The sequence below is a fragment of the Castanea sativa genome, chromosome 6, assembly GCF_040712315.1.
Source record: "Castanea sativa cultivar Marrone di Chiusa Pesio chromosome 6, ASM4071231v1".
Taxonomy (NCBI): Eukaryota; Viridiplantae; Streptophyta; class Magnoliopsida; order Fagales; family Fagaceae; genus Castanea; species Castanea sativa.
The window spans coordinates 9,741,347-9,753,676 of record NC_134018.1 but is presented as its reverse complement, the minus strand read 5'-3'; the positions used below and the strand labels follow the sequence as shown (position 1 = coordinate 9,753,676).

Here is a 12,330-nt window from a genome sequence, read left to right as displayed (position 1 = left end):
GGACACACTTGGATTCAAAGGGATTCAAACCTTATAAGTCTTAGAAGCCTCAAAGAGCTATTTAAGTCTATGACCTTTGAACTTATTTGGACCTTGTAACATATCCCAGCGGAAAGAGGGTCTAATGTACTTAAAAATTCAAGAAATAATGAAGTATTACTCATCATCCTAAGGATCCCTAACGTTTTAAATTGCCTTTTTATTGTTCCTTTACTGTTCTTTACTGTACAATTAATACGTATATATTTTGTAGTATGTATGGATGTGCATGTGTTGTAGGATCCGTGTTTTGTGCATAACTTGGTTCATAATCAACCCAATATAGCTGCGGTGAACCAAGCTCAGTCCACCAAAAAACAAGTATAAGGCCTAGGATCCTTGTTCCTACTTGGGCCTAGGTACTGTAAAAAAAAAAAAAAAACCCATAAAAGGGTATGCTAAGAAGCATGAATTGCATCTTTGTAAATTTAAATTTCGATTAAAATCATGAAATATGTTATTAGTAACTCCTCTTTTTTTTTTTATAAATATAGTCGGGAAGTGAGTTGTAATTAATTGATTGATGATCAATGTGATTGCTCAAGAATTTAACTTTATTTTGTTGTCAATTCATTAATTGATTGTGGATTTCAGTTAGTTCAATTGGTAAAATCTTTGATGGTTGAATAAGAGATCTAGGGCTCAATTCCCACCTACACAAAAAAAATCGATTGGTATCTTAGTCTGGTGATAAAGAGTTATTATCAGGAGCAGACACCATAAGTTGAAACTCTCTAAAAAAAAATGTGATCTCTCTCTCTCTAAAAAAATTGGTTAATTTCATTTGATTTTTAGACAATTTCTTACAGATATAAATTGTGCTTAAGAATGCAGAATATATGCCATATATACGACTTATGAAGTTATAACTATTATGCACCTCTATCCAAGGTAATATATGGATTTAACTGAAATTTTACATAATTAATAATGTTTTTTGAATGGATGGCAACATGGTTGACATTTCTTTGCAATGTATATTGATATTTTATTATTATATTTAACGGCAAAGTATCTTGATATAAGATGGAGTAAATGCTTGAAAGACACCTATACCGATTTCTCTAAAGCTTAGTAGAAAATATGTATATGTAAATGTGGATCATAGATGTTTCCTTCTAAAATTTGATGTCTAACACGTGATAAGTATGTTTGTCATGTTTTTCCTCATGTTGTGAATGTCTATCAATTTTTTTTTATATGGAAATAAATAGCATGGTAGAAACATAAGTAGTGTGCCTTTGTTTCATCTAAAAAAAAGTCCTTTATTTTGAACTAGAATTATTGATTTTCATTTGTTTTTTTTACTCATTGAGGGGTTGAAAATTGAATTCCTCTCGTTAATTTTATAGCATTTTTTTATAAGACTTGACATTTTAACTATTGATAATTTTTTTGAGCCAAAGCTTCTTTTTTTTTTGGATAATTTAATGGTGAAAAGAGGAAAATTTGAATCTTGAACATCTCTATTCTAAATACTAGAAGATATCGATTAATGTACAAAGTTTTTGACAATTTAGTAATGCTTTATTTTGCATGCATGATAAGATGTAAGATGTAAAGTCCACATAATCCATTATTGATTTCGTATGATTATACATTTCTTGGCTTTTTGGCCAAGACCAGGTGTAGATATCGTATACTTAATGTTCAATTCAAAATTTATGGCGTATTCTAACATCAAATATCCGTTCTCTTTCTTTTCTAGCCAAATTTTCTTGTCTTATAGCGTAAATGGCTTCTTTTAAGTACCAAAAATCTGCATTAATTGCAATGAGTGCTTTACACAAAGATGCACAATTCTTTTCACAATCAATTTGCAATATCTTATTGTTTTCTAAGAGTAATTCTTAGATACTCTTGAAACACGGTAAATGGTGCCCCTTTTATCTCTTATATTCATGATGGGGTATACTCGTTAAATTCTTGATAGGATTCACAATGAATATGAAAGAATGAAGCATCATTTCACTATACTCTATAAGTACTTACCTACCGTGAATATGAGAGGAAAAAGCAACATTTATCATGTTCTAGGAGTACTTAAGAATTACTCGTTAGAAACATTGTAACTACTGAAAACAAGACAGGTAGTCTCAAGAGAAAATGTCACATGCATTTAGAAACATGAAAAGTGCCATGAATTAAATAATGCAAAGACTTCAAATTGATTCTAAAATTGTATAGGACCATACCTTTTACCATACCTGTAAGGACACAATTCAAATTCCCAAACTATGACTGGAAGGAAATGGGCTTGAAAGGCCTTTTTTACAATAAAATTTGTAGAGGATGGGTTTACAATCTAGATTTCAAGGATGATTTAGATGACAAGGAAAAGAACGGGCTTTGGGCCCAATGGCACAAAATAAATAACTGTTTACAAAAGTAAGACTGAAAGTTCCTCTTCGGACACAATCCGAGGATAATTTATAATAGGGTTTCCTAAAGTTTGGATACAATCATATGCTATTGGCCCTTTTTCTTCCTGAAAAAGCCTCCCTCTTTCCTCGTATGTCTTCCCTTCTATTTATACTTCTTTTCTTCTCTTCATCATCTTCCACCTCATGGTTGCAATCCTGATTTCAGATACTTGTCCCATCAATTCTTCCCTAAAGCCCGCTGGGGTTAGGGACCAAGTTCCAAGCTCCATGCTCAGGTCCCATCCTTCCATCTATGCAGTCAGTGTATCAATTACAGAGCTTTTAATGTATGGGCGGTGGTAGCAGCTTTACTTTAGATATTCCACCGCTCCTTCTATTGTCCTCCACGTGTATTGTGTATTCCCGTAGTCGTAGGATTCTTTATAACATAACCCGGGGACACTAAACTTCTCTTCCTATGTCCTCGGCTTAACAATCCGAGGACAAATCTACTCCTCGGACGTAATTGGACATTTAGATACTCCAAGATCATTTTGATGTCTTCGGATTTGGGTTTCTAGCCCAAAAGACTTCGTTGGGCCATCCTTGATAAATTACTGGGCCCAATGCCCCTACAATACCATTTTTCACAATTATCCTATGTGATAGATTATGACTAGTTGTTTGTCACATTCACATAAACTTATCATTTTTTATCCACGACTCACGGTTTGTTACATCAAAATTGTTACACAACTTTTGCAAAGATTACAATCCCTCTAAATTCAGAAGAGTTCATAGATAAAATTCAATCTCAACAACAATGCCATTGTCCTACTAATTTTTGTTGGGGTGCTTACTGTTGTGCCTAATGTTAGGAATTTAACCTAATTCCTGAACCTATGAGAAACCAAAAAATAAAGAAAATATGCACCAAGAAAATAATCATATGATGCAAGATATATGTGATTAAGCAATTTGTTTATGTCCACGGAGTTGCAGTGTTTTTATTATGTCAAAAAAAAAAATACAAGGGCAGCTATATAGTGCACAATACAATGAACCCAAATCTGAAGTGACAAAATAAATATCCCAAACAACAGGGCCAAATGGGTCAAAACATTTCCCAGCAGCCCAAGTCTCCACTTCATAGTATACTAAGCATTGGAAAATCTCTCATTTAAAATAGGGGTTGATCAGGTCACAAAGTAGGCTCCACATGGCCCAACACCTAATGGTTACAAGCAGGAGCGAAGGGAGGGGGGGGCGAGGGGGGGGCAAGTGCCCCCCCTGAAATTTCAATTTTTTTCACTACTGAAATACAATATTTGCCCCCCCTACAAAAAAAAAAAAAAAAAAAAAAAAAAAAAAAAAAAAAAAAAAAACTCAATTAAGTTCATTCACGTTACTTCCCTTTCCAGCTTTCCTTTTTTTTTTTTTGGATAGAAGTGATAAAACCTTTCTAGCTTTCCTAGTAGTAGTAGACTTCTACCCCTATACGTAGTACAATTCTAATGTTCTCTATAACAACTTTGCTACACCTACCCGGATTAGAAGTCAGTAGAACTCTGAAAAAAAAAAAAAATATATATATATATATATATAATGCAAACAAGGCACGCCTCCCATCACAACGAAAAAAATTTCTTTTCAATCCAGTCTCTTTCTTTGGATCTCAGAGTTGCTGTGCAGTTTTTAAAAGCATTCAAGTTGAGTTTTTAAGTTACATTCAAATATTTATAGGTATGCATACTCTTAATACTTTTGCTTTGATTTATTTATTTATTTATTTTTTTAAAGAATCAAATTATATGTTTAAACTGTTTATATTTAGATGGATCTCTTAATTTGACTATTCTTAACCATAAATTTATAATTCAAATTATATGTTTAAACTATTTGTATTTATAATGATCTCCTCATTTGATTATTCTTAATCATAGATTGTAATTTTTTTTTTCTTTATTTTAATGATATGACATATATATTTGTAGTTAATTGAGATTATGAAGAATCTTGATCATAATAATGAGTCTGGATCAAATCCTAAACGAATTCATATCGAAGTGGATGTTGCAAATCTTCCCACGGATCCTGGTTTAAGAATAAAAATTTGTAACTATCATCCTAATGAAAGAGATCAAATTAGAAGGCATTATCTACAAAATAAACCTTGTCAACCAGTTGATCATGATTTTCCACAAAGTCAATTTGGTAAAACAAAGCGTCGATTTAATCCAGTGTGGTTCAAAGACTATCCTAGTTGGTTGGAATATAGCATTACGAAAGATGCTTCATATTGTCTATTTTGTTATCTATTTCGACCTGATACTGGTGATCAAGGAAGGGGAGACTCATTTGTTACTGAAGGATTCAAAAATTGGAAAAAGAAGGAGAAATTACAGAATCACATTGGGGACCACAACAGTGCACATAATATAGCTCAAAGAAAATGTGAAGCTTTGTTAAACCAGAGACAAAGTATTCAAACAGTTATAAATAAGCAATCGGATGTTGAGAAAAGGGAATATTGAACTCGTTTGAATGCATCAGTGGATTGTATTTGTTTTCTACAACGGCAAGGATTAGCATTTCATGGCCATGATGAATCTAAAGACTCCAATAATCAAGGAAATTTCCTTGAATTATTACGGTTTCTTGCAAATCACAATGAAGAAATTGATAAGGCAGTCCTCGAAAATGCTCCTGAAAATCATCAAATGACCTCTCTTGATATCCAAAAAGAAATAGCAAATGCTGCAGCCGTTGAGACAATAAATGTTATTATTAAAGATATTGGAGACTCATTATTTGCTATTATAATTGATGAATCACGTGATATGTCTACTAAAGAACAAATGGCAATTGCTTTGCGCTATGTGGACAAACTGGGACATGTGAATGAGCGCTTTTTAGGCATTACACATGTTAATAATACATCAACAGTGACACTAAAGAGTGCAATTGAGGAAGTATTTAATAAACATAGCTTAAGCATTAGTAGATTGCGGGGACAAGGCTACGACGGGGCAAGCAACATGCGAGGTGAGTTAAATGGACTAAAAAATCTTATTTTGAAAGATAATCCTTCTGCCTATTATGTCCATTGCTTTGCACATCAGCTTCAACTAACATTAGTTGCAGTAGCAAAAAATCACATCCAGATTGCAACCTTTTTTAACTTGGTTGCAAAGGTATTCAATATTGTTGGAGCATCATGCAAACGTCATGATATTCTTCGTGAAAAACGTAATGCCGGGTTATAGAAGCACTAAAAAATAATGAAATTTCAACTCGGTCGTGGCTTGAATCAAGAAATGAGTCTAAAAAGACCTGGAGATACACGTTGGAGTTCTCATTATGGTGCACTTGTTAATATTATTCACATGTTTTCTTCTGTAATTGATGTGATTGAAACTATTATAGAAGATGGTTTAGATTTTGATCAGAGAGCAGAAGCAAATATCTTAATTGGTTTACTCCAAACATTTGAATTTGTGTTTGATTTACATTTGATGAAAGGTGTGCTTGGCATAAGTAATGAGTTGTCACAGGCATTACAAAGAAAAGATCAAGATATTGTGAATGCTATGAAGTTGGTTGACATTTCAAAGCAACGTTTACAGGTCATGAGAGATGATGGGTGGAACTCTTTGCTAGAGGAGGTTTCTGCATTTTGTGAAAAAAATAATATTGATGTTCCTGATATGGATGATTTTTATCAACCTCGGCCACGACGAAAAGCTCAAAACATGAAAAATTCACATTATTATCAAGTGGAGCTTTTTTATACTGTTATAGATATGCAACTTCAGGAACTCAATAGTCGTTTTGAAAATTCTGAATTATTACTTTGTGTTGCGTGTTTGAACCCAGATAACTTATTTTCAGAATTCAACAAGGAGAAATTGATTCGGCTTACTCAGTTTTATCCAAGTGATTTTTCAACAGTTCAAGTTTCTTTCTTGGATAACCAACTTGAGACATACATCCATGACATGTGGTCCTCTGAAGAGTTTTCAACACTTAAAGGAATTGGACAGCTTGCCGAAAAGATGGTAGAAATGAAAAAGAATGTTTCATATCCATTGGTTTACTCATTAGTGACTTTGGCATTGATCTTACCATTGCAACAGCTACTGTTGAAAGAGCTTTTTCAGCAATGAACATAATTAAAAATCGATTACGCAATCGAATAGGAGATCAGTGAATGAATGATTGCTTAGTCACATATATTGAGAAAGATATATTCAAGACTATTGAGTGTGAAGAAATCATGCAGCAGTTTCAAAATATGAAAAATCGTCGAGGGCAATTGAGTAAAATAAGCTAGGTGTGAAAAAATAAATTAAAGTTTACATTTTATGTTAGATTCTGTATGACAATTACATTATCATATAATTGTTTACTTATTTTGTTATTAATATTGATTAATTTTTTTAGATTAATTTTTTACTTCCAATCTTGTCTTTTAATCTTGCCCCCCCTGACCTAAATTCCTGGCTCCGCCACTGGTTACAAGTTAAAGCATTCCATTAATCATCAGTGCTACACTTATAATGTATGTTGTATAGATATGATAATTAGTCATTCTGTCCATGTGTTTGAGTTCATAATCAGAAGAATGAAAGCCACAATAACCATTAAGGCAACCCCATTAATTAAGCCCAAATAAAAAAGAAAGATCAAACATGAAATTAATCCAAACAAACTTTGCCTTTGAATCAGACTTAGCAAATTCCTGGCAAGTTGTCCCAAGAGCAGGAACCGGTAGTTCTGCTGTGGCTGTGGTCTGTTGTAGCACCAAGAGGAAACAATGAAGCTATATGCTGCATGTCAATTCCAATATTCTCATCTGTTACTCCTGAAGACTGCCCATTAGAGACTTCCCCACTATCACTGTACCAATCAGATGGGATCTGCATGGTGGAAGGGATAACATTGAGCAGCTTGGACAGGTCTTCTTGCATGGTGTTGATCTGAACTCCTGGTTCTTCCTTTGGTTTCACCCCTGCATATGTGAAATAAGACATATTAAAAAAAAGACAGTGGCATAAGCTTGACTTTGTTGGTAGAATAATTATATTATATAAGTATAAATTGGATGGGAAAAAAAATTTCCTGTCTCATTAGGAATTCCATTTTATACTCCACAGTATGTCATGAGTTTGATATTTTTTTATTTCCCTTTTATACTCAAAATACTTTTTATGAAAAAAAAAAATTTAGACACATGATACATTGTGATTGGTAAAGTATAGATTTAAAACACCCACGTTGGGACAAATAATTTGTATACAAATTGGATATAAAGTATACAATTAAAAGTCCAATTTTACTTGTTGGAGCCTTAAGTTGAACTTCAAGGCATCTCTCTCTTACTTATCAGTAAGTCTGGCTAAAGCACGAAAACATATAGTTAGTAAGAGGGTGCCACCAGGATAAAGATAACAAAGGATTAACAGATTCTCAAGCAACACAAGAAATAGATAGCCACGTCCATTCTACAGGTAGAGTTCATCTCATTTAAGATACTTAATTCATATATCTGGGCAAAATTACCTAGCTTAAATATTTTTGACTTTTTTCATATTTGGGTCACATAAATTTAATAGAGTAGATAAATTATAATACCTGTACCACTGATAAAGAATATTGCAAACTGCAAAGCATTACTCACCCATAGATATAATAAATAAGCATCATACTAACATTCTTGTATCAATATTAATAGCAATAATTGACAATTATAAGTGGAGTAAGCCTACCCCATGGAGGTACCTTAGTGGTGGGCTCATTAATTTGGAAGTGTGACATAAATCCGAAAGTTTGAAATTTAATTTACTACCCTATCAGTTTATGAGATTTTTGATATCTTATAAGTAGGGAGTGAAACAATCTAACCAAAAGCTTGGACATCACTTCTCTCATATTATAAATTAAAATTAAAACGTGAGGTAAGCCTAAGCCCGCATAAACAATTATTTATCTGCCATACCTTCATATTCATGCAAAAGTCCTAAAATCTCAAGATAAAGGGAGACGTGGATTGAAGGCTACCCTAACTAATGATGATATTGAAATTTCTATAATATATTGGAGCACAAAGGAAAATGAATTTGAAAGAGAGTTATCCATTTACACTGAATCCTTTTCAGAATGTAGTTAGTCCTGAGAAATTCTACTAACAGACTAAATCAAAAGTTATTTCATGGAACCTACTACCAGATGATTAAGAGCTTGAACATGAGAGAGAGAGAGAGAGAGAGAGAGAGAGAGAGTATATCTGAACTCTACGCATTAAAATCAAATTCAAAACATAATTGAGAGAGTAAATGAAAATGGCACAATGATTCATCTGCAGTATAACCATCGAATTTAAGTTTAAAGCGTAATAAAAGACAGTGCAACTGAATGCTTTAGAAATTTTAATTGCACTAACAAAGAGATAGACATTTTCCTTAGCAGGTAAGCTAAGGTAGAGAGTTAATATGATCATGCCCAGATAGAATTATCATTGTCCTTTTCTACTAAGTAAAAGAGATCTAAGAGACATATGACTGTACTTTGCCATACCACTATATATCAAGATAATTAGAGAGAAAACTCACCCGAAGAGCAATCAATGGTGCTTGAACCTTCCCAATGTTTGAAGCCATCAAACACACGCTTTTCTTCCTTGACACCCAAGAAACTCTGCGTCCTCAAACCCTGGTTGGAAATTGCCAATGCATGAGCCTCATCTAACAAGTCCTCCAACAACCCATTACCACAGCCTGGATTTGCAGCAGCTGCACTTACCTTGGTATCAATAGTAATTGCTGACATGGTCGTGGCAGGCGGAGGAGGATGAGGAGGAGGATGATGATGGGGTGACAATTGGCTTGAAGGGAGCTCTTGCTTCATCGAATAAGCCGACATCATTTGGTCTAGTTCCAACTGAGTGCTAATAAGTTGAGGTGCACTGTGGCTATAAGTCAGTGGAAACTTAAAGCAAGATATATCAGGCAACTGGGTCGATGAAAGCTGGCCAAGAGGCGTGATACTAGTAGGAGAAGTGATCATATTGTTATTGTTATTGTTATTATTATTATTATTAGTAGTAGTAGTAGTAGTAGTAGTAGTAGTATGTGGTGCCGGTGACAAGGGAAGAGAAAAGCCAGTGGTTTCACGGTAGCGCTTGAAGCGAATTGGGGCACCAAGAATAGGAGGGGGGCGATGGAAAGTGAAGGAGGAAGGAATGGTGTTGGTGTTGGTGTTTGAGTTGTTGGTTGGGTCAAAGAGAGGAAGAGATGTTGTGGTGTTGGTGGTGAACTGTTGCGGTTTGGAAGGAGAGAGGGGAAAAGAATGGTGTTGTTGGTGTTGGTGATTAGATGGAGGTGGTGGAGTTGGGGAAAGAGAGAAAGAAGGGTGGTGGTGAGCGTGAGATTGGAAATGGAAAGTTGGGGTGGTGGGTGTGGTGGGTGTGGTTGGGGCTGTTGGGGTGGTGGGAGTGGTGGGTGTGGATTGGGATTGGTATTGGTGTTGGAGTTGGAGTTGGGTTTGGGTTTGGTTTTGAGTTTGGTTTGGGTTTTGGGTTTGAGAGGATGGTTGAATGTCATGGGGATAGAGAGGAAGGCCTTGGCGTTGGCGCCTCTTAACCCTGGTGTTCCAGTAGTTCTTGATTTCGTTGTCTGTTCGTCCAGGTAACTGAGAGACAATGACAAAAGAGATAAATCATTTGGTTAAAGAGAGAGAATGAGGTTTTGGTTTTGGTGCAGGAAAAAAAAGAACCGGAAAAGTTGGCTTGGAAAGCAAGACAGAGACAACGGAAATTTATGTCTTAAAAAGTAGCAAGAGAAAACAATGAGACTTATGTGAGAATATGTCTGAAATCTGAAGAAAAAAACGAGGACAACAATACATCTATTTCTTGTACTCACAAAACAGGCAACATTTGTTTGGTAAAAGCATGCAGAAAACAGGCAAATATTCATGATGAAAGCAGGAAAAGCATCTGTTTTCTGAAGCATAGAAAAAAAAGAGAATCAAACTTTTGTTATATAAGCATCATTAAGCAGCCTCAAACAAAACAAAAATGATCTTTAAAAAATAAAAAAAAAAAAAATTGGAGAAGAAGAAGCAAAATTTAAGCTATGGCAAGAGACACAAATTAAAAATAAATAAAAACCGAAAAACAGCTTAAAGACTAAACCCAATTAACAAAAAAAACAAGAACAACAAAAAACATACACAAACATAGAAAGTAAACCTATTATTAAACTTGTTATACACACATGAAGATGTATGTGGAAAAATATATACCTGAGCAGCCATGCGAGCCCATTTGTTGCCATACTTAGCGTGGAGCTCAAGAATGAGCCTCTCTTCCTCAGGAGTAAAAGCACCCTTTTTAAGATTAGGCCTAAGATGGTTAGCCCAACGGAGCCTACAGCTTTTGCCACAACGAGCCAAGCCTGAGTTTCTCTGCACTGCGTTCCAGTTCCCTTCTCCATGTTTCCTCACATACTCAACCAGAATTGCATCCTCAGCCGCTGTCCATGGCCCTTTCTTCAACGTGGCCCCACCAAGTCCACTCTCGGCCCCACCAGTACTGGACCCACCTCCCTCACTAGTTGCTACACCGCCTGTGCTGTTCTTGGTTGCCATTGCCAATTGAAATGATAGCCCAAATTGTCCCACACCGCCCAGCTTTGTTTGCTTGTGGTGGTAGGACTAATATAGCCTCCTTGCTCAATTATTGCTATAAAATATACGTGTAATATTGGTAATTTAGAAGTGGCACTATAAATTTCCGAGCTTTTGATTTTGGTGGGCCCTCTGGATTTTTTTTTTTTTTGATTTTTTGTTTTTTTTTTCTTATTTTTTTGTGTTTTGATAGTTTTGGAGGATGGAATTGTGAACTGTTGTGAGAAATAAGAGGTCTCTCTCTCTCTCTCTGTAGAAACCTTTCCCAAGTTTCAACGTTTTACATGGTCCCTTGTTTGGTTGATGATAAAGGAGACAAATTGGAAAGCTCAGAAATGGAAATTGCTGTTATTCCATTCTGAAGTTTTCAGTGTTTTCAGTTTTTTTTTTTTTTTTTTAATTTAGGAAAGTGTTTTCAGTTTTGTTTGTTTATTTTGTTTGTTTGTTTTTTTGCAGTTTTATTCCTGGGGTTTGAGGTTTTAGGGAGAAGAGAAAAAAAGGGTGCCCAGTGATGGCGGTGATGATGATGGTGCAAAGTTGAGAGATGGATATGGAATTGGAGGGCCTGACTCACTGGGACCCACAAGAATGGAAAGGTTTGGGGAGTGAGCAATTTAGATAGGTGAGAGAAAACATTGCACTTCCGGGTGCTTCTCCATCTTTATGGTGTACCATTTTAAGCGCCTTTTAGTTTACCTACAACTTATGAAACCCCTTGTTACAGCACTTTTTGGCTGTTAGTCTTAGCTAAGTTTTTTGCTCTTTTTGAGTGGATACAGCCTTGGTTTTACTCCTCCTCTTTTGGTCATTTCATCCCTAACGATTAAGCTTTGAGGTAGTGCATCACTGTACTGGACCGACACGTGTTCGTTTAATATCGAATCCAGAGCAATGAAAGGTGGAAGCTTATCTATATTGTATCAAATCTAATTCATTGATACATTGGACTTAAGCTGTAGCACATCTTACGAGGATTTTTTTTTTTTTTTTTAAATAAGTCTAGAATGCCTATGGGGAAGTTTTATGATAAGAGTTGTGTTAAAGATATACTTATTCGCATAATTTTTATCATAGTTTGTTAAGACAATAAATTGTGATTGAACTAATATTATTTTTATATAAAAATTTACTATTTCAAGTATTTTGATAAAACAAAAACTACATAGGTCTATAGTTGTTCAAATTTTGGTGTCCTAAACTTCTTGTTGTAGTAAATCATAAAGGGTGCTAAATGAACTCA

General features: G+C 34.8%; 3 protein-coding genes across 4 annotated transcripts; 2 read left to right on the top strand and 1 right to left on the bottom strand.

Annotated features, from left to right (window-relative positions):
* The first annotated feature begins 4,408 nt into the window (after positions 1 to 4,408).
* On the top strand, positions 4,409 to 5,668 carry LOC142639406 (uncharacterized). Its single transcript, XM_075813593.1, has 2 exons — positions 4,409 to 4,883; positions 4,986 to 5,668. The coding sequence occupies exons 1-2, from the start codon at positions 4,409 to 4,411 to the stop codon at positions 5,666 to 5,668; spliced, it is 1,158 nt and encodes a 385-aa protein (XP_075669708.1).
* A 51-nt stretch (positions 5,669 to 5,719) lies between these two features.
* Positions 5,720 to 6,568, top strand: LOC142639405 (uncharacterized). Its single transcript, XM_075813592.1, has one exon. It carries the CDS (start codon positions 5,720 to 5,722, stop codon positions 6,566 to 6,568), a length of 849 nt encoding a protein of 282 aa, XP_075669707.1.
* A 352-nt stretch (positions 6,569 to 6,920) lies between these two features.
* Positions 6,921 to 11,972, bottom strand: LOC142638684 (transcription factor MYB97). Of its 2 annotated transcripts, XM_075812740.1 has the most exons (4): positions 10,707 to 11,972; positions 9,204 to 10,091; positions 9,014 to 9,113; positions 6,921 to 7,413 (listed from the first exon to the last, which is right to left on the bottom strand). In XM_075812740.1, the coding sequence occupies exons 1-4, from the start codon at positions 11,049 to 11,051 to the stop codon at positions 7,133 to 7,135; spliced, it is 1,614 nt and encodes a 537-aa protein (XP_075668855.1). In that variant the 5' UTR covers positions 11,052 to 11,972; the 3' UTR covers positions 6,921 to 7,132. The 2 variants fall into 2 exon arrangements, with proteins under 2 accessions (XP_075668855.1, XP_075668854.1); XM_075812739.1 differs by having other exon boundaries at positions 9,014 to 10,091; positions 10,707 to 11,971.
* Positions 11,973 to 12,330: the final 358 nt, after the last annotated feature.

Excerpts from the sequence above, each read along its gene's own strand:
- LOC142639406 (XM_075813593.1), top strand. The coding sequence starts at position 4,409 with ATGAAGAATCTTGATCATAATAATGAGTCTGGATCAAATCCTAAACGA. Across the intron at positions 4,884-4,985 it reads TTTGTTAAACCAGAGACAAA|GATTAGCATTTCATGGCCAT; the intron begins GTATTCAAACAG and ends TACAACGGCAAG.
- LOC142639405 (XM_075813592.1), top strand. The coding sequence starts at position 5,720 with ATGAGTCTAAAAAGACCTGGAGATACACGTTGGAGTTCTCATTATGGT.
- LOC142638684 (XM_075812739.1), bottom strand. The coding sequence starts at position 11,051 with ATGGCAACCAAGAACAGCACAGGCGGTGTAGCAACTAGTGAGGGAGGT. Across the intron at positions 10,092-10,706 it reads GGGCTCGCATGGCTGCTCAG|TTACCTGGACGAACAGACAA; the intron begins GTATATATTTTT and ends ATTGTCTCTCAG. Across the intron at positions 7,414-9,013 it reads CACCATTGATTGCTCTTCGG|GGGTGAAACCAAAGGAAGAA; the intron begins GTGAGTTTTCTC and ends TCACATATGCAG.